Here is a 26,948-nt window from a genome sequence, read left to right as displayed (position 1 = left end):
AAAAATTTTAGCAGAAAAAAAATTTTGTTTAGCATTTTTTATTATAAGTTGTTCTAGAAATAAAAATATCTTGGAGATATGTTTATTAAAAAAATAAACTCCAAAAAAAGTATTTATAAATATTCTAAAACTATATTTCTAAATAAATATTTCTTTCCTAAATATTTTTATGTCGTTTCTCATTCTAATTTTAATACATTGTCATAATATTGATTACAAAAATAAGTTTATTAATGGTTAAAATTAAAACATATTTTCTAAATATTTATTTTTAACAATAAATATGGGAATTAGGTACCACTTCAAGCATAGGGGAGAATCAAATAAATTTTCTCTTTTAATTTGATTTGATTGAAATCTAGCATTTCTGTTAAATAGGGTTTGCACCTGGTCAAATTTTCCATTTATGTTTAATCATGACATGGGTTTAATTATTAGTTTATTTATTTTTTGGTAGGCAATATATATGTAATTCACGATGAATCCTTGATTAGATTTGTGGTACCCTAAAATAAGCTTTTATATATAAAATTAAAATAAAGAAATGTAACATTCTTTCCCAATTTTCTTCCAATGATACGGGAAGATTTGATTTCGAAAATTACAAAGGAAGGCACAAGAAAAATAAAAATATCTTCTTTTTTTTTTATAAATCACATGTATCTTTCACGAAAAATAAATGGATCCAGAATTAAAGTTTTAAACCTCTTCCAAAGATAATATTGAGAAGAACACGAGGTCTAATGTCCTTATATATCCCAAGGATACAATAATGCTAAAGGGAGAAAAATATACACACTTGGTAAGAAACATGATAAAGGGAGATACAAGCAGAGAGAGAAAGACAAGATAGAAGCAAGCCGGGTGGTAACAGTGTGCAAGAAATTTCTCTTAGGCAAGAACTTGCGGGGAACCCATCGACTTTTTAACCTATAAATACTTTTAACTTTGTGGCCATTTTAGGTACAAGAGGACGAATAGAGTTTTGAAAAGATAGAGCAAAAGATCACATTCATGCTAGAAGAAGGAAAATGGGAGGGCTGGTCACAATGCCCTTCATCTTCTGATTATCAATCTGATAAGATTATGTAGAAGGAGAAAAGAAAAAGAAAAAATATAATATAATATAATAAATACAAATATATTGGGTAGCATGAGGATATATTGGATAGCGTGGAGATATATTGGGTATCCAATATTGATATCCTATCCTGTTGAATCATAACCCAGCTCTATTCATGTATTGGACAGGATACAATGAGATAATAAGATAACCTAATCTTTGTATATATTCCATGTTTATAAGAAAATCAAAGAATCTAAAGTGATTTTATTTAAAAAAGTCATGAATGAATCATAATCAAGGCTTAAATCTACACCTAATTCTATATATTAAATTTTTATCCTATCTTTAACCATTTGAATTATTATCATTAAGTAGCATCTATACATAATAATATATACTGTAATTTAGTCGTACCCAGTGAGATCTTCACTAATTTCTAACCTCTATATTGGTGCGTAAAAAAATCATATATATACAGTAAATACTTTTTTTATTTAAGTTACTACATAAATACGATAACGGTTAAAGGTTAAAATCCGAGTTGTATAATAGATATAAAATAGTTAGCAATTCAGTTCAAAATTTATATTCAGAGTTAGCTAGGAGGAAACATTACTATTTGGTATATAATGGAAGCAACGGTGATGGTCCAAAACTTTCCAGCATATGAATCGGCAATGAAAGCACCTAGCAATGGTGTTAAGCTTGAAGTTCGACCAAAGTTAGTGAGGTGTTAGCGGCTTTGGTTAATGGCATATGAAGCTGTGTTGTCAAGTAGCTAATCATGTTTGTATTGAAACCCACCACAACCAACTTTTCACATACATCATTAGCTGCAACAAAATAAATAAATCCAAGGGTTTAAGATTCAAAATTAAACCATACATTTAGAGTAGCACTAGGAGGAGTTAGCTATTAATTAATTTTTTGTATTCTAATTATAGATGCACTTTAAGGGCATGTTTGGAGCACCTGATAAAGAAGATATGATAGGATAACTTATCATATCTTATTTTTATCTCTTGTTTGGTGGGTCAATAGGATATGATTAGGTTATTATCTCATTTTATCCTGTCTAATACATGATTTCTTATCCTATAGGTAGAGCTGGGTTAGGATTCAACAGGATAGGATACCAATATTGGATACCCAATATATCTCCACGCTATCCAATATATCTCCACGCTATCCAATATATCCCCATGCTATCCAATATATTTGTATTTATTATATTATATTTTGTTTTTTCTTTTTCTTTTCTCCTTTTACATAATCTTATCAGATTGATAATCAAAAGATGAAGGGCATTGTGACCAGCCCTCCCATTTACCTTCTTCTAGCATGAATGTGATCATTTTGCTCCATCTTTTCAAAACTCTATTCATCCTCTTGTACCTAAAATGGCCACAAAGTTAAAAGTATTTATAGGTTAAAAAGTCGATGGGTTACCCACAAGTTCTTGCCTAAGAGAAATTTCTTGCACACTGTTATCACCCGGCTTGCTTCTATCTTGTCTTTCTCTCTCTGCTTATCTCCCTTTATCATGTTTCTTACTAAGTGTGTATATTTGAGATAAGTAAATAAAGTAGGTAAAATATCGTGTTTTTCTGCTGCCCCAGTAAGCTTTTAACTAGGCATAGATGAACCATAATCCATCTTTACAAGTGTTTCTCATGACTAGGATTGCTTCGTTTGATTTTAAATATTGCTACGTCATTTAATAATTCATATGTTATTAAATTTATTAAAAAAAATAACACATAATTAAATAACATGATTAAACTCTTTTAGACTAAATGTACATATAAATTAAATTCTTTAAATTGAGCATTTGTAGTTTAATTTTGTATGTAGTTTATTGTTGAGTGTAATTTATATCTTTCTGTCACGGTGTCATTAAAATTAATAACAAAATTTCATAGTTATTGTTAACAATGAGATTTAAAATTCCCACTATCAATTTGAACAACTTTGTGACAAAAATCTTAATTTATATAAGTGCTTCTTTGAATCCCCAGAAATAAATTGTTAACGGAGTAAAGTTGAAAGGAACCTTCCCCCCTAACCTAAGTCAATTTCATGAAAATTGATGCAGATTTTTGGACAAGTCAGCAATTGTGACAGAAGAAGACAACAACGAAACACCCAACTTATGGAAGCTAAACACAGTTCATAGAGTGAAGAAATTGAAGTCCTTAATAAGGATGGGCCCAATTTGGGCCTCAGGAATCCTTTTGATAACAACCTATACCCAACAAAACACATTCTCACTCCAACAAGCCAAAACCATGGACAGGCACCTTATTAAGTCCTTCCAAATCCCAGCAGGGTCCATGTCTGTCTTCACAATCCTCACTATGCTCATCACCACTGCCTTCTATGATCGTGTATTCATCCGTGTAGCCCGTAGATTCACTGGGTTGGACCGTGGTATTAGCTTCCTTCACAGAATGGGAATTGGGCTTGTGATTTCTACCTTGGCAACTTTGGTTGCTGGGTTCATTGAAGTGAAGAGAAAGAAGGTAGCTATGGCCCATGGGCTTATTGACCATTCTCAATCCACAATCCCAATCTCAGTATTTTGGCTTGTGCCACAATATAGCCTTTATGGAATGGTTGAGGCCTTTATGTCCTTTGGGCATCTAGAGTTTTTCTATGACCAGGCCCCAGAGAGTATGAGGAGCACTGCCATGGCACTTTTTTGGACTTCAATTTCTGTTGGGAACTATGTGAGTACCCTTTTGGTTACCTTGGTCCACAAGTTTAGTGCTAGGCCTGATAGGTCAAATTGGCTTCCTGATAATAACCTAAACAAAGGGAAGTTGGAGTACTTTTACTGGCTCATCACACCAGTGCAGTTCTTTAATTTTATTTACCACTTATGTTGTGCAAAGATGTACATTTACAAGCCAATTCAGGTTCATTTAGAGTTTTTCTATGACCAGGCCCCAGAGAGTATGAGGGGCACTACCATGGCACTTTTTTGGACTTCAATTTCTGTTGGGAACTATGTGAGTACCCTTTTGGTTACCTTGGTCCACAAGTTTAGTGCTAGGCCTGATGGGTCAAATTGGCTTCCTGATAATAACCTAAACAAAGGGAAGTTGGAGTACTTTTACTGGCTCATCACACTAGTGCAGTTCTTTAATTTTATTTACCACTTATGTTGTGCAAAGATGTACATTTACAAGCAAATTCAGGTTCATGGTAACGGGGATAATAGTTCAGAAGAGAACCAAATTGAGCTTGGTATCATAGTTTAAGTGCAACTTTATAGGGATTTAATTGTAAAGATTTTGAATTCCTCACCTTTTTCTAGTTCAGAGGAGTTATATTTAGTTGACTTTTCTGTTATGTATTCAAACTGATGATGATTTAATGACATTTTCTTGAACTTTCATAATTGATGATCATCATTATGTTATTTCTGCTGTCGATTGAGAAATATATGTATGGAATAATATTTTTAAGCATGATGTGTGCTCAAAGATGACTGAATGTCACAAATTTTGAGATCTCATGTTGTATTGTGACATATTGGTTTATTTAATCTCTGCAATTTAATGTTGTTTGAAAATTGCATTAATTCAGTTTCATGTTGTTAATAAATTGGATTGAAAGTAGCAATTTCATATTGTTTAGAAATTGCACTAATGCAGTTTCATGTTGTTGAGAAATTATATTAAGGAGTGTAATTTCATGTTGCTTGAAAATTGCACTATTGTAATTTCATATTGCTAAGAAATTATATTGAGGACCGATAAAAACTAGTGTTACATTGTTAATCATATCTTGGCACTAATACTTACTACACTACTTGGCCCATGATTCATGAAGTGATGAAAGTGTAATACTTATTGTACGTGACATGTGAGTATGGAAGGTTATATGTTATAGTATTTTTAGCATTTTGACCTCCATATATCTATGACAGGGTTATATTGGATTGAGATACTGAAATTGGAATATTGATTTTTAAAGTTATGGCCACGTAAAATGATATATGTTTTACTTACTAACCTGGTAAAGTCATTTTCAAAATAAAATAATTTTTAAAATAATATCAAATTAATTAAATATAACCCAATTGGTAGAATGTTAGAAATTTTCCTATTTGTAGGCAATATTAATTAATTAATTTTATATTTTAAAATTAATCAGGTTAATGAATATTTCAATTTTAATTATGTCGCTTAGCCAGTTGTGATCATGATAGATTGGGCTTTTGACATCTATTGGTATTGAACCTAGTTAGGCAGCAATGCAGGTTTTTGTGTCTGCTTTTCATGATGGATGGACCCAATGGACACATACTCTTTTTAGAATTTCTGGCTAAGTTCTCTCTCTAGCTTGTTTATATTGGGGTTAAGCCTTATAGGCCATCATACTCGCATCGCAAGAAGGCTGTCTTTTTTTGAAATAGATAATTGAGATAAAGATCCTATCATATAGTTCCTTCCTTACCTTCGGTTTTATGACCTAACAAGATACGCACAATCATTTGATTTCATTATTATTTGATGATTCAGGAATTTAGTTTTATCAATCCAAACTTTACACAGGATATATTAAGGAGTGTACCTTCAATGGTTTGGGAGATGTGATAAACGAAGACTATGGACTGATCACTGTGATTAATATTGTGAACTCAATATGTAAAATACGTTTAGTTTAGCAAAAATGGCTATAATTCAATTTCAATTTCATGTTCGTGAATTTCTTGTCCTGTAATGAACTAGTGATCAAATTCAATTTTTAAAAAATAAAAAGCATGTATATAGGTTTAGTAAAATTTTCATTATCATTAAAAAAGCAACAATTTAATTATAAAAAAACCTATGAAAAAGATATTCATACACTGCACATATCATGATGCGCGAACACTTTAGAGAAAGAGTTGCAGTTATGTCTTATGACATGATATTATAAGGAAAAAGTGTGTGTCATTTTAAAGGATGTAAAATTGTATCATTTTAAGAGAGAGAAAGAGATAGATAAAGGAGGAGAGAGAGTTGCCAAAAAAAATAAAGGTGTGAATCTCACTTCTTTTTTAGAGTGAAAAGATATAAGTTGTGTCATTTAAAAAGATAAACATTTTTCTCATATTATAATGTACACAAAAGCATATCAAATTTTATAGCGTCACCGAGTTCTTCGTTGCGTCGTGTCCTATACTGGTAGCTCAATCAATGCCAATGTCCCAAAGGAAATTAGCTCCACACTAATTATGCGACATATATTTGATAAATCCTACGAACAGCAAAAGTATGAATTCTAGTATGGTAAAGGCATTTTTGGATATTTTTATAGAAGTTTACATTTGTCATTTAACATGACACAACAAACTTTCCTACACACACAACATTTTGTGAGGGCCACACTTTCTGAAGAAAAAAGAAAAAAAAGAAAATTACAATACGCAAAACGAATCTCTATAACATTACACAATCACTTTTCCTACAACATAACTCTTATAAAACCTATTTTTATATCAATGGAAACCATGTTCCTTTCCGAACAATCAAAAGTGTGAAGCACTACAAAGGGTAAAAATGCACACACGAGGCTGTTAGGCCTAGCTCACATGCAGGCAAAACATATTATATAAAAGATAGAGAGAGCGGGGGTGCGGAAGAAAGGCAAACATGTATGCAGGACCAAAATTATATACATTATTGAATAAGATTTATTACAACAAAAATGCCCAAATGAGACTAAAAAATGCAACATTTCATCAACAGAGGCTCGTCTTTCCATTCTCTTCGATTTACCACCTCTTCTAAGGTATCAAGCGCAAAAACGGAGCTAGAATCGTATTTCCACAGCCATTAAAATTCTCAAGCAGGAGGAGGAAGGTCAGGGTTGAAAGAACAGCATGTATCAACTCAACAGCATGTATCAACTCATCAGTTTTCTCAGTCTTTTCTCAGCCAGACTAGCGGTCTTGTTCTGCGGTTCAAGAACGAGAGCATGCTTGAAATCTGCATAGAATGAGAAAATGACAAAGGAAAGGGAACAACATTCAGAATATAAGAAGCACAAAACTCTCGAATAGCCCCACTTAAACTGATTAAAATCCAGGGTAAGACAATGAGCAAAGAATCAGAGCACATAAAGTACAGCAAAAAATGGCTATTAATAACAATGAACTCATCCTACATCAATGCAAGATTTGAGGACAACTAAAACGTCCAAATATCTAATACTGGAGGCTTTACCTCGCAAAACCTTTTTACCTTTCTTTATTACTTTGCATTGTATGCCATTTCCTCAGAAATAAAAACTAGATTTAAAAGGACCAAAATAAGTATAATTGTATAAACCAGGTACATTTAAATATGATATTATCGTATCTGCATCTCCTGTAGTCACAGTTTTTTTTTTTTTTCATATGTTTTTTACATCAGCATGCTATACAGTATCTGCAACTTAATGAATAAAAAAAAACAAACTTGGACATACAAAAACTCAAAACATTGTTGGACAGCCTCTGGAATATAAAAATTAACTAGTAATGGGTGTTCACCGGGATATGTCTATGTCGAGAACTCTTTACAGCATTTCAAAATGGATTCAAATGACATACAACATAGTTTTTAAAAAACTGTGACACACCTTTTAGAGCCTCCTCCTTACGTAGTAGTGATTCTCTAGCAGTTCCACGTCTCAGATATGCCTTCACATTCTGCATTAAAATAATAATACACAATTCTGAATGAAATTGATACGTGCTATAGATATTTGTACAGATCCAGATATCAAAATCTAGAGGACTCCGATTCCAAGAAAATATGGGAATGTAGTAGATAAACATTATCAATATCAATGACAATTTAGTAGCACACAGTTAAATAAGCTCCTAAGACAGATGCCCATCAAGTAAGATGGTGTGACCCGCATTTTGATGTATTAGAGGATATTTGAAGTTTTAACACACTAAGCATAATATTAGGAAGACCCTATTCCTATAATTGATGGGGATTATAGTTAAATAATTACTATTACACATGCAGATTTTAGAATACAAGTTTTTCATGATTCTGTCCCTGTCACGTGCCCATTTTCTCACCTTCTTATCATGCAATATGGCCCTATTGCAGTCCTCTTCAGCTTGCTGATAGCTGCATAATTTCACAGGGAATACACCAATTACACAGAGAAATGGTAAGAATACCTATTGAAAAACAGGAGAGACCTCATACCATCCTAACTCTAAGTAAGCAGCTGCCCGGTTGCAGTAGTAGGTTGCATTCATCCCATTCAACTTGATAGCCTCAGTGTAGTAATTGACTGCCTTGTTCCACTGCCTTCCTTTAAATGCCGCATTTCCCTGAAGAAATGTCTATTTTAGTGGATCCATGCCTCACCCTGAAAACCTATCACCATTCCAACACCTTCTACCCATATTTGATTATTCAACCTTCTTGAGAAGCTTAGATGAAAATATCCACCCAAGATTAAGCTACTCTTAAAGTGCACTCATGCAAGCACATATATCCAATAATGACAAAATAATTTATGGATTCCTCATGGCAGAAGTTTGAAAAAAAGGGATATAAATACATTTGCTTTTCAAGAAATTTTTTTCACAAATATCAAATAAGAATTTCCAGATACAAATGACAAGATAATACCACAAACTTCAGAACCTGTAATTTTCATAAAAAGAAGTTCAAAAGAACTCCGACCATGATACTAAAGAGCAGCACAAAACTTACCCTTCACAATAATATATTCAAAATTACCTGTGTGACAGATTACAAGCACAAACAACTTGGAACATAGTAAGGATTATTATGCATCTTTAAATTTAAACATAAAGACGAGTGTTTCCAGAGCCATTACTTTTCCACTCAGATCTATAGCATTTTTTATTGCCTAGTATAGTCAGTTATTAAGTGTCAGACATGATTTTTTAAAACCCTTTTATGCTAAAGCAATCTATTTGTTCTGAACTTCGGACTAGGAGAGGGATTAAACAAAAATTACTAATCTTTCCCAAGCTTTAAACTGATCTGAAAGCCTCAAGCTCAAGATTGATTTAAAATTACCTGGGATTGATTTAAATTATAATTTAAAAAAGATATAAAAAATTTTAAAACTAAACTTTATAATTAAAATTATTGTTAATTATTTATTACAATTATAATTTTGTTTAAATATAACAAAAACTACATATATATGTATGTATGTATATATTATATATATATGTATGTATGTATATTAAATAGAGCTGGGTCATGAACCCACAAAGTAAGTATCAGTAAGCCCTAGCTTGGCCAAATTAGTAATAGAGCCCAACATTCAAGATCACATTCATTATTAATCAAGCTTTATGAGTTTTACTAGATAACTACATTTACAAAACAAATTTTACAATGGATCCTGACAGACAAAATGTTAAGAGAGTACTAACCTTCTCCTTCAAAAGTTCAGAAGTTTCCAAATAACCATTGGTATCCGGTAGTGGCGAAGCATAGGAAGCAACACTAACTTGCTCTTGAAGAGTTGTATACATATCCAAGACCGTATCAAGAAGAAATTTATCAGCTCCACGCATTGAGATGAACGAAACAGAAACACAACAATCATTGTGACATCCTAACGGAATTGCAACCTGTAAACGATGTGAAAGCCAATAACAAAATCAACCAAAGTTTCAGAACAATAAATAGAAACTGAGAAGAGGAAAAAGATCTCCAGAGCCTAAAAGATATCAAATTACCTGACAACATCCAGAGATACTAGCAATGCTAGATAATGCAAAAGTTCTGTCATGGAACTCAGAAGAAAACCCTTTTTCTGTATGAAGCTTTAATGGATTGTCTGCAACAGTGGGAATAACTAGTATTCCATCATCCTGTGGGACATCAAAACAGAGGAGGTAAGAGCCTAGCATGGACACATACAGTAAACTTAACAAATATTATTTTCCATTTCATAATATAATCAGAGATCTAGGTTATCTTCCAGTATAGGTAACGAAGTTCCATGTTAGAAGTTTAGACATAACACTTCTTACTTATATGAAAACTTAATACTACACTGGACTACTAATCTCTATTTTCCAGTTTTCCCTAATCTTTTCTATAAAAAGATAAGAAAAGTTGATTTCAATACCAAACAATCCAAATGGGAAAGGAAAGTAACAGCTTATTAGTCCTTTTTTCTCATCTCCTTTTTCCATTTTGTTGTAGTAACTTTAACACCATTTGAAATTTGATAACATTACACTAGAGCATTACTGACGAAATAACTATGGATATTACAGTACCTTTAATAGACAATGAAAAGCACTAATCATTTCAGTTCTGACTTTATACAAGGCTTTTATATTATCCTGTGTAGTAGTAATGGCTGCCCTAACACGATCAGACACACCACGGCCTAACTTGGGTTTGACAGATTTAACCCATTCTTCATGATTGGTTTTGAATTCATATCTGAAGAACAGATGCAAAATGCAAATACAGGGTTATAAAATAAATATAAAGCACTCAACAGAAAACTAAAAGGAGATGTGATAAAATTAGCCCTTGTAAAGCCCCATGAGCGGTAAGGAAGGCAGTTCACTAGGTAAGGCCTCCCTTTAGCTAGTTCGGTGGATATGATTGATCATCAACCATATGAAAACATGAAGATAAAACATTAAAGGATATATGAGAATACCCTTGTAGCGAAAACATAACTGTAGTGAGAGCTTTCAATACAGATGCTCCATTTTGTTGGTCTGTTAATTGTTCACGAAACCCCTTTAGACTGGGCACATTAGAAGCAATATACTGGCAAAGATTCATATGCTTCGGAGACTGATCTGCAAAACCAAAAGGACCAAAACACTTCATACTTCATAGTTAATAATACACACAAACTTCCTTTTCTTCTAGTCTAGACATTCAGAGTTTCTCTACCCACTTACTTAACAATCAACCATACACAATTTTATTAAACATGTATGAGAGCATCACAGATTGGTCTTCAAAGGACTGGAAACTTACAATCAGACAAATTCTCAATAGCTTTGCCAATAACATATACCGTCTTCTGTGTAGGAACTTTAGATAATTGAAAAAGATCATCAGCAAACATAATACGCCTTGTCCTTTTGGGCTCCACTGAATTCAATTGAAGTAAAACATGTCCAACACGATGTAGGACAGATGGATCTCGAGCAAACCATCCTACAATGTTATTATGCAATAAAGAAATAAACAATCAAAGAAAAAGATTAAAACAATTTGTGCAAAAAACAAGAGCAAAAATAGAGTCCCAATTCAACAGTGAGTAGTAGTAGCTAATTGAGGTAATTATATATTAAACTGGGATGGTGGGCCAAAACCTTGGGCATATGTGCAACAAATAAACATGTCAAACTGTAGAAAGCACTACCAACTTTATTTTGTTAAATTTATTAACCTATTTATCTATTTCTCAACTTTCTCCATATAAAACTAGTAACAAGGAAAAGACGATGCAGAATTCAATGATTAAAAAGAGATTAAACATATATGTGAATAGTTCTAAGGAATATAACCTCATAATATTTGACAAAATCAAAAGCATAGCAACAAAATCACATGATTACGCATCATACCAACAGTGTCCAAGCTTTGTGAGTTTGGAATAACTCCAATGGTGGAGACAACCCCATGAGATGGTCGAAACCCAAGAATACCACAGAATGCTGCTGGAATTCTCACACATCCTGTGGTATCAGTACCTACAAAAACACAATATTTTTTCATATTCTTATAAGTGCCCATTGAGCCTATTACGGATAAGAAAGAAACAGACTAGGCATGGCAAGCCATGCTGCAATAATACATGAAAGAGATCACAATAATAAACTAAGAGTTGGTATCCTGAAATTTAAGCAACTATCACAATGTATAGATCACAACAAGCATGAACTGAATTTTCAATCAATATCAGCAAACTAAAATTCATTTCATCACTGAATAAGATTTACAATTAGATATAAGGCAGAAGACTGTATATAGTTTTTTTTATTATGAGATATTAAAATAAAAGTTAAAAAAATATATTAATACATGAATCATATAAACCAACTTTAAGAAGATTAAATGAATTCAAAAATTTGAATCTTACAGCTGCTTTGGTTGAAGAGGTAGCGTTATGATTTCAAATTATCTTTGCATCCTCCTCCTTTCTCTCAGCAACCAAATGAAGCAGCCGTGTAATTCTTACTAACTAAATTAAAATTCAAAACATCAATTTCAATCCAAACACTTGAAAATTGTCAGATGCAGCCTGTTTTTGTAGAAAATTGATTTATACGTGAGGGAAATATTACTTTTAAGGAATAGTTGTGAATATGTTAATTAATAGTAAAAATGACTTAAACTGAGTGACAACCCCCCCCCCCCCCCCCAAAAAAAAAAAAAAAAACATACACACAAAAATAAGTAAATTCCAGGAATACAGTTTAACATAAGAACAATAGTAATTTCCTACACAAGAAAGAGGTCAAAATGGCAGGCCGATAAGTGACAAAAACATGAACAAATTGACATAGTAGCATTTTAGAATGAATGAAATCATATGTAAGTGACAACCAAGTAAACTCACCAATAGCAAAGTCAACGAGGGCAGCAGCAACTGCTACAGCCGAACCACTGGAAGAACCTCCCGGGATACACGAGGGCATTTGAGGATTGGTTGGTGTTCCATAATACTTATTCTCACCAGAAATCCTGCAATGCCATCCAATCATCACATCACGTATAAAATAAATCAGTTTTAAATCTGTAATTGAAAACACAACACAAGAAAGCAAAAAAGCATTGATTACCCAAAAGAGAATTCATCCATAACAGTCTTGCCAACACAAGTAGCGCCATTGCTGAGCAGAGCAGTGAGTACAATGGCAGTCTTGCCAGCTTCCTCGTGCGTCCTCTTCCAATCAGGATTCCCAAACCCAGTCACATACCCCTTCACATCAAATCTGATAATCCCAACAACACAAATTTAATCATCATCATCATAAAATCAATTACATCGAAAATTGAAGCAAAATGACAATAATAATTAGAAAGAAACGAACATGTCCTTTATGGCAAAGGTTAGAGAAGAGAGCATTTGCTTTTGGTTGGGTGGCGGAAGCTGAGGGAAGGGAAGCAGCTCAAAACGCTCAACAAAAGCACCAAAGTCTTCTTTTACGCACTTCTTCCTCCGCCGCCGCCGCAACCGTTGCGTCTCCGCCAGAACGACCACGCCGGCGACTCCAATTCCGATAAGCAACCAGAGTTTAGGGTTGGAGGCATTGTCCTTGATGCGCTTCAATGTTTCAGACATGATCACGATCTAGGAGAGAGAAAGGGACAGGGTTTTAGAGAGAGAAAGTGCTTCCTCTTGTTAATAAATGCTATCGTGCGCCGCTCCGAAATGAATTTTCAGGAATGTGAAAGAGCAGCCGCGCGAATCTAGCTAAATTCCCATTCAATGTATACGGCTTTTTTTAATGGGAAAAGCATTTATCATGTTACATGAGAAATGAATAGTTGTTATGTTAAGAAAAAGACAAATTATATAATATTAAAAAAATGAGAGGACACATTATTCAATGAATTTATCTTGTCTTTTTCTTAACATAACAACTATTCATTTGTCATGTAACATGACAAATGCATTCCTTTTTTTATATATATTTTATTTATTATATCGCAACTCTTCAAATATCTTTTATGTTAAATGTTTAATGACCAAGTCCAAGTTTGTGTTACTTTGTGTCTATGACATCTTGAGGCGTGACTAGTTTTTTTTTGTTTTACATCACGAGAGTAATGAAATTTGAATCAACAATCTCATATAAATTATTTAAGTTTGGGAAATACAAGTACAATGTTGTAGGAAAGTGTTTAGGGAATAAATCTTTGGTGTTACTGTTGTACCAAGATTCAGTGCATTTCATCAATGGGAGCATTACACATCATAGGAGCGAGAAAAAATTTGGTAGAAAAAAAAATTTAGCTCGCATGTAATATTTCTATTGATGGGATGTACTGAATATTTGGTGCAACAGTAGCACCAAAGATTTATTCGTGTTTAGGTTATCTTATAGAGATAGAGATTGTGAACCCACATTTTTTTATTTTTTTTTATTTTTGAAAACAAGTGTGGGTCCCACAATTTCTATTTTTTTTTTTTTTTGAATTATAAGGGAATAGAACTGCAACTCACACACCCACTAAACACTACACACACTAACCTAAACACTTTCCTATAACATTATACTTCTATTTCCCCTAAGTTTTTTATCATTAGATCAATTCTAACAGCTTTTTGGTTGTTTTTTATTTTTAGCAGGAAAAATGAAGAACTCTTCAACTTTTTGAATATCAACTTTTGAATATGTATGAAATCTGAAAATAGTGGGATAAAATGATGAGTTCGAGGTCATTGTTGAAAATTATAACCATAACAATATGAGAAATAGCTATTCATAGCTATGTAGAACCTAATAACCACAAGATTAAGTTATGAATTTAGACAAAGAGGAAACAAATTTTCGATATAATGAGAGTAGGTACATCTTTATCAAAAAAAAAATAGAAATATAAAAGAAAATAACCATAAAAGTAGCTCGGCAGAACAATATGTATTTAAGTAGGACTCAATTATATTTTAAAAATTAAATTAATCACTCGTTTCTTTGAATGCAATGCATGGAAATTCTTTTTAAATTAAAGGGAATAAAATTTATCCTTTTAAAAGATATAAATTAATCACTCATATAAAGGATGACCTTTTGCATGAATTATGGATGACCTTTCACATGATTCATAACATGTAACTCTTTGTTTTTCATGACCTTTGATGTATTCTACAACCATCATGCATGACCTTTCGCATAGATTATGAATGACTTTTCACATGGTTCATAACATGTGACTCTTTATTTTTCATGACCTTTGATGTATTCTACAACCATCATGGATGACCTTTCGCATGGATTATGGATGACCTTTTAGATGGTTCATAACATGTGACTCTATGTTTTTCATGACCCTTTTGATGTATTCTAAAACCATCACACTAATGGTGTGTTGAATCGTAGAATACATCCAAGGGGACGTGTTGTAAAATATTATAAATGACCTTTCGCATGGATTATGGATGACCTTTCACACGGTTCATAACATGTAACTCTTTGTTTTTATGACCTTTGATATATTCTATAATCATCACACTAATGTTGTGTTGAATCGTAAACACATCCAAGGGGGAGTGTTGTAAAATATTATGAATGATCTTTCTTATGGATTATGGATGACCTTTCACATGGTTCATAACATGTAACTCTTTGTTTTAAGACTTTTGATATATTCTATAACCATCACATCAATGGTGTGTTGAATAGTAGAATACATCCAAGGAGGAATGATGTAAAATATTATAAATGACCTTTCGCATGGATTATAGATGACCTTTCACATAGTTCATAACATGTAACTCTTTGTTTTTATGACCTTTGATTATTCTATAATCATCACACTAATGGTGTGTTGAATCGTAGAATACATCCAAGGGAGAATGTTGTAAAATATTATGAATGACCTTTCGCATGGATTATGGATGACTTTTCACATGGTTCATAACATGTAACTCTTTGTTTTTAAGACTTTTGATATATTATATAACCATCACACTAATGGTGTGCTGAATCGTAGAATACATCCAAGGGGAGTGTTGTAAAATATTATGAATGACCTTTCGCATGAATTATGGATGACTTTTCGTATGGTTCATAACACGTGCCTATTTGTTTTTTATGATCTTTGATGTACTCTATGACCATCACATTTATGATGTGTTGTATCGTAGAATACATCCAAGGGAGAGTATTGTAAAATATTATGAATGACACTTCGCATAGATTATGGATGACCTTTCACATGGTTCATAACATGTGACTCTTTATTTTTGCAAACCTTTGATGTATTCTATAACCATTACACTAATGGTGTATTGAATCGTAAATGTATCCAAGGGAAAGTTTAGTAAGCATTGCCATGGAAGGGAACCACCGCCATGGGCTCTTCTTGGACTACCTGACAGTGGTATCAAAGTCAGATTGGGCTCAAACTAGCCAGGTGTTTGGCTAGAAGGAGGGTTAAGTACTTTGGGCCTAGGGTATTCGGTTTAAGAGGAGTATAACAATGTTGGGTTTCACACTTAAGGGAAAGATTGTTGAGATATTCAAGTATGATAAATCTCACATTGATTGGTAATGAGCTAAGTCAAGTGTATATAAGTGAAAGGACCATGAACCCAATACCTTAAGGTTTTGGGTTGTGACATGGTGTCGAACCCACTTGGTATGGTTGGTCTAGCTTAACCCATTGGTGGTGGTTTCCGACCATGGCTTCTCCCTAGACTCGCCTGAGAGTGGTATCAAAGTCGAGTTGGGCTCGAGCTAGCTTGGTGATTGACGCTTGTGATGCGGGTCGAGTACTTTGGGCCTGAGGTACTCGATCGAAGGGAAGTATACCAATATTGGGTTTCACACTTGAGGGGAAAATTGTTGAGATATTCAAGTATTATGAATCATACATTGGTTGGTAATAGGTTAAGTCAAGTGTATATAAGTGAGAGGATCTATGAATCCAATGCCTTAAGATTTTAGGTTGTGGCATGGTGTCGAACCCACTTAGTATGGTTGGTCTAGCGTAGCCTATTGGTGGTGGTTCCTCGCCATGGGCTTCTCCCTAGACCCGCCTGACAATGGTATCAAAGTCGAGTTGGGCTCGAGCTAGCTTTGTGATTGGCACTTATAAGGTGGGTTGAGTACTTTGGGCCTGAGGTACTCTGTTGAAGGGGAGTATATCAATATTGGGTTTCACACTTGAGGGGGAGATTGTTGAGATATTCAAGTATGACGAGTTTCACATTGATTGGTAATGGGCTAAGTGAAGTGAATATAAGTGAGAGGACCCATGACCAATACCTTAAGGTTTTTGGTTGTGACATGGTGTCGAACCCACTTGGTGTGGTTGGCATAACTTAGCCCATTGGTGGTTGTCCCCCGCCACGATCTCCTCTTAGACCCACCTTATAGTGGTATCAGAGTTGGGTTGGGCTCGAGCTAGCCTAGTGATTGACGCTAAGGAGGATGATTGAGTACTTTGGATTTGGGATACTCGGTTGAAGGGGAGTATACCAATGTTGGGTTCATACTTGAGGGGGAGATTATTGATATATTCAAGTAAGATGAGTCTCACATTGACTGGTAATGGGCTAATTGAAATGTATATAAGTGGGAGGATCCATGAACTCAATGCCTTACGGTTTTGGGTTGTGACATGGTATTGAATCCATTTAGTGTGGTTAGCCTAGCTTAGCCCATTGGTGGTTGTCTCTTGCCACGAGCTCCTCCTTGGACCTGCCTGATAGTGGTATCAAAGTCGGGTTAGACTCGAGGTAGCATGGAGATTGGGGAACACCGACCAAAATGCCATTGTTCACTAAGTCTTTTTTCCCAAATGTCACGCGAAAAGTGTTATTTCCCAATATGCCACGTGGGCAAGTTCGTTGGGTACTGTAGCGAACTCAATTTGCTGACATGTCACGTTTTTAGTGGACACAAGTACCAAGTTCGCTACTAGGGGTAGCGAACTTGGTTAGAATGCATAATTGGGAAACATGACATTCCAACCAAGTTCGCTACCCCCAGTAGCGAACTTGGTACTTGTCTCCACTAGAAACGTGACACGTTAGCAAACCGAGTTCGCTACAATGCCCAGCGAATTTGCCCATGTGGCATATTAGAAAATACCACTGTTCGCGTGACATTTGGGTAAAAAACTTGATGAACAATGACATTTTGGTCACTGTTCCTGGAGATTGGCGCCCAGGAGGCGGGTTGAGTATTTTGGACTTGGGGTACTCGGTTGAAGGAGAGTATATCGATGTTGAGTTTCATACTTGAGGGGCAGATTGTTGAGATATTCAAGTAGATTGTTGAGATATTCAAGTATAATAAGTCTCACATTGATTGATAATTGGCTAAATTTTTAATTGCGAAAATATGTATCAGATTTTGACTTTTTGTGCTCAATTGGTGGATTTGAATTTCTTTAAAAGGGGTGTAGAGGATTAGAGTCCAATCAAATAAGGGTTTTATGTATATCATGTTGTAGGAAACTTGTAGTGCCATGTTACTCTCACAAAAAGTGATGGCCCCACGTTGTTTTATTTTTTCTTCTTTCTTTTTGAGTGAAACCCACAACAAATATATTAGAGTAACATGACACTACAAGTATCTTACAACATGACATATATAAAACCTATCAAATAATAGATTAATCTCTTTTAGAGGAAAAATTAGAATAAATTAAGCTAAAAAAGATAAAAGTATAAAGATGGATTCGGACTCGAAACTTCAATGAAATTTCATTAAAAATTTATATTATTGAGTTATTAATGAAATTTATTTTTATTAATAATAGAGTGAGAACAAAATGAAATAATTAAGAAGGGGACAAGAAGTGTTATTTAGTATGTGTGAGGTCAAAAATAAAATTTTCTTTTTATCCTTTTTATATTTACAAATTTTGAATGAAAAGATGCACACAAAAGATAAAGTTACCTAAAATTTTCATATGAAAAAAATGTATTCTCAGCATGCACTCAATCATTAAATATAGCTTCTTCTTTTTTTCATTAAACTTAAAAAAGGCTTTCAAAGCATCCAAAATACAGACAAGCAAAATGTTATTAACTGTTACTAAGAATATCATGTTTTAACTGTTACCCAGAAAATCATATTATCAAGGCTCATTTTTTTCTTCTTCTTCTTCATATTTTGATGATAATGGACAGGCATGTAGATCAGCAAGAAAAACCGAAAATGAAAATAGACGTGCAGTTTTATTTTTTTTACATTCCCCAATGAAATAACTACTATTCAGAATATTATATCTCAAAGTCAAAAACTTGATTTTGTGTTTCGTAAGTTACAAACAGTGAGATAGTTATTCGATTTGTCTCTAATCAAAAATAAAATAAATCAAGTAAAGTTGACAAATTAATAATTATATTCAGTTTAAATTTTCAAAGAGATTTTAAATGTGAAATTCTAAATAAAAGAAAGTATGTTCAAATGTCATGTATATTTAGTTCAAGTAACTGAATGATATAAACAGAAATCAAGTTAAAATAACTATCAAATATACATCAGTAACAAAAAAGAAAAGAAAAAAGTCTTGAACAATTACTATAATCTGTTGAATTATAGCCGGAGATTAAGGCGCTGAAGCTAGGGCCATTTCAAGTAAACCATACATTGTGTTTATAACAAACGCATAATTCCAATGTTGAATGTAAAATCTATGTTCATCTTCACACTGCTCCGTTTTCATAATGCAAATTACAAAGAAAAATGATGGTATAGACCTACACAAAGAAATCAAGAAATACTAAATGGCAACACCTAATTTAAAGAGCTTCCATTTTTAGAGGGAAAGGGACAAAACCTATGTTGTAGAAAATTCCAAACAGAAAATGGATATCATGAGACATCAAAACAAAAGGCAGGGAGGGTAGTAGGGACTTGCATGCATCCCAAAAATAGTCAAAGTGATGATAGAGAATGAATATCCAGAAAATTCAGGGGTTACTTATGTTCCCTTATTCATCCCTTGAAACGAACAACAATGCAGGAAATATCATCCTTACTCTCTCTGTCCAATGCCTCAGCAGCTAGTTGTTTGGCTGCTTTTTGTGGGTCTTTTATCCTTATTGCAATATCAACAGCCTCTTGGTTTGCCATTACCTGGAACAGAATCAATGAAATTTAAGTGCAAAAAATATACATGTTTTGAAGGAATAATTGACATAAAGAGAGGTTCATGGATAACCTTCCATAGACCATCACTAGCAAGTATTAAAAGTTCAGTCTCAGGGTCAATATCATCATGTTGTACGTCAGGATCAGATCTCAAGTGTGATTTTAGGTTCTTGTCTCCGAATGCTCGTGCAACTGCAAGCTGACCATTCACTCTTGCTACATCACCTGATATAACATCCGCACAAGTGAAGAAACTAATTACAAAATACACAACACTCAACAAAACAAAAAGGACCCACATTAATGTTGGAAATATACCTCTATATTAACATGCCAAAACTTGGGTTTGGTGTTGGGTTTATTATCCCAGCTATGTAAACCTTATCCTAAGTAGTGTAGGAAGTTGTGGTTAGTTATATTATATTGTTACTTAAATTTCTAAAACGATTCATTCAACTCTTTCTTTACTCTCTAAATAAAATAAAATAAAAAAAGGAAGCAGAATGACACCTATGTTAACGTAGGTGATAGCATATAGTAATTGCTTATTAGGGTTGGTAATGCAACAGATACTCACTGGAGAACTATACTCTATACAAGTGAAGCTCGGAGGTATTGCACAAAGTGATTATAGTAAAAATGAGTAGCATGTCCCATTGATAGCATTTTACAAATTAGAACCAAACATGGATTCCTATTTGGTCCATGAATTCCTTTCATTTAAAGAGTATCTGAAACTTGAGTTAGAGGAACATTGTGACTTACAAGAGTATTCTATTTAGCATGGGAGTAACCTACCAAGAAGAGTACTCTTGTATTGTCCTACATCGCTTGTTTTTGCATAGGACAAGCAAAAGTTGTTTTTGGAAAAGCACAAAAAGCAATGCTTATAGCTTTGCTTAAAGGCGTCAGGGAAGTACCTTGCCAAAATCATGTTAATCCCCTTCACTTTATCTCTTTTTTTACATTTAAAAAGGTTTTATTGCTGAAACTTTTAACTCACGCACAAGTCTAGAAATTGTAGTGACGCAAACATGCAAAACCCTTAGCGACCTAATGGACAGTATATTCTTTTGCTATAAAACAGGGTTCAATCATATTTTAAATCAAAATGGTAGCAGTGGCACTATGACAACTAAAATAGATAATTGATTTGAATAAACTTCAGCTTTCTTAGGATTGGACACTAAATATGTACAATTCCTACATATTTTGGATACAAAAGGGGAAGGCAAGAAATACTCTTCTATTTAACTATTATAAGTGTATAACCGGCAAATCTTAACAACACAAAGAGGATGGTTTTTCAACTTTTATTGAACCTATCCTTCACTTTTCTAATAAATGTAAGTCACGCGCACAAGTGGTAATTTTACTTACAAGATTGTTATATAATTGGTAGTTATCATATACAAGCCTCATGGACCATAAAGAGATACAAAGAATGAATTTCAACAAATATATCCACAAATTTTGATCAACAAAGGAAAGTTAATCTCCATTGTAGCATAAGCCTTCAACCTGATGTTAGCAAAATTGTTTCTATAAACAAAGAAAGATGTGTCGTCTCTCCTCCGTTTTCATTCCTCTTCGAAAATGCAAATGAGACTCATGATGCATAAATACCCTTACCGAGCTCATGACATTATTGAAATCTCATACAATGAAACGATACATCTGGCATTGAACATGTAAAAATATCTTATAGACATTAACTCATTAAGGTTTATAAAAGAACCTGGCATGTTTGAGACAAAGCCGCCTTTGTTCTCTATGATACCCCTTTCAGTATTGGGCTCATGATCAACAGTCATCTGTATAGCCACCCCTCTCCTTGACAGAACTGCTCGTGAATCTCCAACATTTGCTATCCATAACTTCTGATTATTTATAAGAATTGCAGTCACTGCAGTCGATCCTCCTCGCCCCAAATCAGGACTGTGAGAAAGAATGGCCTGATCTGTTGTCTCATAAGCTCTAACGATGCAACTGTTTGGATCAGTCCAGAAGTCATCCTGGAATAATCAACAGTAATTTAAGAGTGCAATTTCCAATTATTATGCAAAAGGCATCACAAAGATTAAAAATGCAAAATAGACCACAGTATAAGTTTTTCTGACAAGAAAGAGGCTTTACAAAGTTTATCAAGACATCAAAAAGTTAAACTGGATTACATTACATTCAGTTGATATTGATCAAAATAAAGCATGGGAAGCTGGGAACAAAAGAAAATTTTCATACTATATGCAATATATAACAAAAAAGAACGGAAAATCTTTTCCTGAGGAATCAAATGTGATTAAGGTAAGAATCAGTAGATGATATCTTTAGTTTGGCTCAACAACTCACTTCCTTCAAGATATTAGAAAAGAGATGCCTTTGTAAATAGGTTGGCACAGTGTCTCCCAAGTGTCCATCATATATAGCAAAAAGTCCTAACTCTTGCCCTCTGAACTGGACAAATTTTGCTACATGATAGTCCTCCATCGGGTGGTTTGCTTTCCCTTTAACGAGGCTAAAGCCATACTTAACTGGGCCCATATGGCTCTTGCCGTTGCCAGAGTTAGATACCTAAAATTATGCATGTTAAAATACAATAACAAAAGAATCTATTGTTTAACATATTAGTAAAAGAAATATCAAATGTTGTGGGGGGAGGGGGAGGTACATGGTTGATTACCAAAGGGCACATAACATAAACGTAATGCAAGGAAATATGAAGTTGTCTAAATAAAAGTCACATACAGAAATAAAACAGAGAAACGCACTCCCAACTAGATAATTCCATCTAGTTAAGGAGTCAAAAACTTAAAATGGCACCACACTAGAATATTATCTATCAGCACCAACAACCACAATAAAATAAAGGGCACCAAACGGAGATAAAAGTAGACTGAAACCCACTCATCAAACATCCAAGGGTCAAAAGCAGATAATTAGACAGCTTTGGTATTTAAAAGCAACCATTTGATATGAGCCTTATCTCACAAAACTAGCTTGCTGCAGAAAGACCAATGCTGAATGCTCAAACTACCTTCAGCATATTAAAGTACCAAACTCACGTCAAGAAACAATACCAGTATTTAGCTTGGCATCTCATAGATAATCACATCAATGAAGCCGCCTTAAAGCACCAAAGGAAGAGCACAAGCTCAAGTTTAGTTATTATCCAAGTCTCTACTCATATCCGTGTTGCCCTCAGTCAGTATCTGCCACTGTTCAGAGGTTACTGCTGGCTATACAAGCACAAAAATAATCCTTATGTTTCAATTTTCTTCATCAAGCAAGCTTAGAAAATTAAAATTTGGGACAGTACTGAGCCATTCACTGCACCACCAGAACTCAATACTTAAATAGATAACCGCTGCATCTAACTAGGTCATATTCCTCCTAGGCCATTCCAATATACACAAAAATCTCCTAAATCATTATGGAATTGTATACGCATGGAGATTGATTATTCCAAAAATCAAAGAAATTTTTTTAATAAAAGAGGCCAGAAATCCTCACCTGAGTGGCACTGGCAGGTTTGAAGCAACAGAGACGATCCATATAATTCAACCCCGCCTTACCTTTTCCGCATATCACTCAACATCTAACTCTTCTGCTAATCTTCAAAACCGAAAATTTCACAAAAACTTGACGTCAGAGAAACTCCACAACTTTCCAAGATTTGTGAATTATCAATAAAATTTTCTGATCACTCAAGCAAGCAATTCTGACATCCAGAACAACCCTCCCCAAAAAGGAAAGGGCGAAAAAAAAAGGAAAGGGAAATTTTTTTTCAATACCAAGATGATCAACTGACAAAGAAATTCACTAATCAATCCAAAAATTTCAACTTTTCCCAAGAAAATGAGACGAGAGATTAATACAGGAAGTGGGTAGTCACCGATTCTGCCGTCCTCTGTGGGAGATGAAAAAAGAAGAAGAGAGAGACTGAGAACAGAGAAAGCTTATAGCAAAAGAGCCTCTTATGATAGAAAGAGGTTATTAAAAGGAAAGAATAAAATTGATGATGGGGTGTAATGTAACCGTCTGGTGTTTGTTGAGAAAGTCTTGTTTGCAATGCAATGGCTGCCAAAAGGCATAGCTTGCCCTTATTGACTTTGCAGTTTTATGTTTGTTTTTTATTTGCTATGCTGACACACTTTTGTTTTGATTATTCCAGCTGTTCTGAGGTTTCATAGTTCCTATAAACAGCCAATGGGTGGGGACTTATGGATTGGTGAGACTTCAAAAGTCAGCATAACTTTCAAGCCTCACAAACTCTCTTGCTTGCTACTATAATTCTCTCCTCTCCTCTCCTCAACCAAAAGGTAATAAATAAAACAAGTTTATTTACAAAAACCTTTGCTCTGTTTACTTGCTTAAGCCAGTGTATAAAATTAGGGAAATATAAGTATTATATTTCTGCAACAAGGATCTGGCAACGTGTATCCTGATTTTGGTTTGATTTTTTTTTTAAGCGTGGGACCCACACTTAATTTGTGTGTGCAGAAAAATAATCTTGTCATATGACATGACAAAAATCGAACCCATAAAATTAAAAACTTTTGCTTTGTGCTTAAACTTAAATAGTTTTTTTTGTCTTTAGGATAGTAAGAGACAATTGGATATCCATTAAATAAGTCAACGTGCAGGTTAGAATTCTCAGACAGGACATTAACTGTCTTGGCATCTCTGAGCATAGAGACTGATGACAAAAAAGTGTCATGGGTTTAATCTTTAAATTTTTATTTATTTTATTTTCTTCAAACAAGACATTAAATGCCAATTGCCAGAACGAAGAATACAAAAGTCTGCAACTTTGAAGGCATGGAATAAATGTTATTAAATTCCCCTATGTTTGATTCGGGTATTATGTTATTTGATTCTTTTTTTTTTATATATAGTTTTACATATTAATATTTATAATTAATAGTTATGTACGCATCATAAATTAATAAATATTTATATTAATGATTTGGAATAATATATTAAAGGGTTTATCATCTATCATTTAACATGACCACAAAAATTTTCCTACACACACAACATTTTGTGGGGCCCGCAGCAAAAAAAAGAAAAAAAACTTCGGCACGCAAAACGAATCTCTATAACATAACACAATCATTTTTCCTACAACATAACTCTTATAAAACCCTATATTAAAACCCATATTTAAAGATTTCACCGTGAAGAAAGCATATTCAAGAAGGGTTTTAGTCAACAAAAGTTGCACTATATCTTTGCCATATTACTTTTTCAACTCTTCTACAAAAGCTATCTCAAGGCACCTATACTACAAACAATTGAATGACTTTGCTGCTTCATCACTTGTTGGCAACAATAAGGTATATTCTTCAAAGCTGATCATCCTTTAACTATATATAATTGTGCTAAAACTTCAATACAAATAAACTTATTTATAAAAAAATTGACTTAAATATCGGAATATTTTGCAAGTACACTTTTTATCTTGTTCCAGTGAATATTTATAGATTAAAACTACATCAAATCACTTGTAGAGGTAGGTAAAATTGTTCTGAACAATTAATATTAATTAATAGATAGTATAAAAGTGAGAATTAAACAAATAGCCAAATTATTATTACTAATTTAAATGAAATATTATAAATATTCATATTTGTATTCTATATTTTTAATAATTTTCAATTTAAAAATAAAATAAAATAGTAAAACATAAAACATAATAATTTGATATTGAATCAATGATAATTGACTTAACTAATAATTTAATAGTTATGTAAGTTAAATTTAATAATAATAATAATAATAATAGAAAATGTTTCAATGCTACATATTAAATTGTCTCTCAAAATTTTGACAAATTCAACAATTAGTTTAACCCATAGAACTGATGTCAATTTACTGCCGATTTAAGTTAGTTTAGAACCAAATTAACAGTTTTCAGATTACTAATGTAGTTCTCAGTGAAACCAGTTTGAGTGGCTAGTGTGATCGATTTCAATAACAGTACAAGGAATCTTTGGAGGATGAAGTTAAATTGTAAGGAATAGATAATAGACACTGCTGACAATATCTGACAAAGTCAGAAATTATTTATTTTTGTTTTGTTTTTTGTTCTAAATTCTAAGACAGGTCCACCAGTAAGTGTATACAACAGTAAAAGCTGAATGGTCAAATTAACAATAGACAATAGTAGAGGTATTTGATCAACCATGTGGCCCTGCAGCACTCACCCTTGGACCTTGGTCCCCCAACAAGCATCTCACCCAAAGTTATGGAATTTCAGTTTAAGTTTAAACTTTTAAGCCAGAAGAAAGATCAAAGATGAACAAAAAGACAATCAAATGCAGCTCAACCAAATTTTCTTTTTTTTCTTTTTGGTACAATAAAAAATATACGTTAATTTAAATAACCAGTGAAATTTACATGTATGTAGGATAACTATTGTCATAATAAAACGCACCGACTGTAACAGGTTCCATTTTCATAATAAAACGGCACCGACCGGCACGTTACATGTTGGATAACATCACCTCGCATGAGTATATGACATATAATGTTATACACTTAACTTAGTTGATGATTTTTTACAATAAACATTAGAAAATGGATAATGAATAAGACTTCCAATTCAAAAAAGAAGAAGCAACTAAGACATAAATATATTATAGTTGATGTGTGTATTATTATAAACATGAAAGGGGTCAACTCCCCTTGGCATGTGTGTATTATTATAAACATGAAAGGGGTCAACTCCCCTTGGCACTATATATATATATATATATATATGGATTAATTATCTATGCAGTGTTTGGTGGAAGGAATAGCTAGCAAAATGGATTGTGTGGTAAAACTAGTTTAATTTGCTCAAACTAGTAATGAAGTGTTCCTTTTTATCTGTCCGTAAAATTCATGACAGTCCTCAATTTCTAATTTGGTCAGGCATGATATTCGGTGCTTTAGAAACAACAATTTATATTTCAGTAGTTTACTTTGCTGCAAATTATGTTGTTATATATATATATATATATATATATATATATATATATATATATATATATATGGGGCAGGATCATTTGACACCGGTGTCAAATTTTGAAA

General features: G+C 33.4%; 2 protein-coding genes across 6 annotated transcripts; both read right to left on the bottom strand.

The window, feature by feature from the left end:
• Nucleotides 1–6,444: 6,444 nt before the first annotated feature.
• On the bottom strand, nucleotides 6,445–13,478 carry LOC133308773 (outer envelope protein 64, mitochondrial). The gene is made up of 13 exons (XM_061509472.1): nucleotides 13,131–13,478; nucleotides 12,879–13,031; nucleotides 12,656–12,780; nucleotides 11,661–11,786; nucleotides 11,065–11,247; nucleotides 10,736–10,880; nucleotides 10,341–10,509; nucleotides 9,792–9,926; nucleotides 9,483–9,683; nucleotides 8,269–8,396; nucleotides 8,136–8,187; nucleotides 7,682–7,751; nucleotides 6,445–7,047 (listed from the first exon to the last, which is right to left on the bottom strand). The coding sequence occupies exons 1-13, from the start codon at nucleotides 13,379–13,381 to the stop codon at nucleotides 6,965–6,967; spliced, it is 1,821 nt and encodes a 606-aa protein (XP_061365456.1). The 5' UTR covers nucleotides 13,382–13,478; the 3' UTR covers nucleotides 6,445–6,964.
• A 5,838-nt stretch (nucleotides 13,479–19,316) lies between these two features.
• On the bottom strand, nucleotides 19,317–24,018 carry LOC133308751 (probable protein phosphatase 2C 10). 5 transcript variants are annotated; one of them, XM_061509437.1, is made up of 7 exons: nucleotides 23,750–24,018; nucleotides 23,385–23,486; nucleotides 22,952–23,110; nucleotides 22,224–22,445; nucleotides 21,613–21,889; nucleotides 19,945–20,099; nucleotides 19,317–19,859 (listed from the first exon to the last, which is right to left on the bottom strand). In XM_061509437.1, exons 4-7 carry the CDS (start codon nucleotides 22,413–22,415, stop codon nucleotides 19,719–19,721), a joined length of 765 nt encoding a protein of 254 aa, XP_061365421.1. In that variant the 5' UTR covers nucleotides 22,416–22,445; nucleotides 22,952–23,110; nucleotides 23,385–23,486; nucleotides 23,750–24,018; the 3' UTR covers nucleotides 19,317–19,718. The 5 variants fall into 5 exon arrangements, with proteins under 5 accessions (XP_061365421.1, XP_061365424.1, XP_061365420.1 ...); XM_061509440.1 differs by having other exon boundaries at nucleotides 23,767–24,018; XM_061509436.1 differs by lacking the exon at nucleotides 22,952–23,110 and having other exon boundaries at nucleotides 23,666–24,018.
• Between the last annotated feature and the right edge of the window lie 2,930 nt (nucleotides 24,019–26,948).

This window comes from Gastrolobium bilobum, unplaced genomic scaffold (assembly GCF_033153095.1).
Source record: "Gastrolobium bilobum isolate Gb01-03AN ecotype WA unplaced genomic scaffold, APGP_CSIRO_Gbil_v1 utg5107, whole genome shotgun sequence".
Classification (NCBI taxonomy): Eukaryota; Viridiplantae; Streptophyta; class Magnoliopsida; order Fabales; family Fabaceae; genus Gastrolobium; species Gastrolobium bilobum.
Note: the sequence above shows the minus strand (reverse complement) of the source record. Positions and strands in the feature narration are given on the sequence as shown.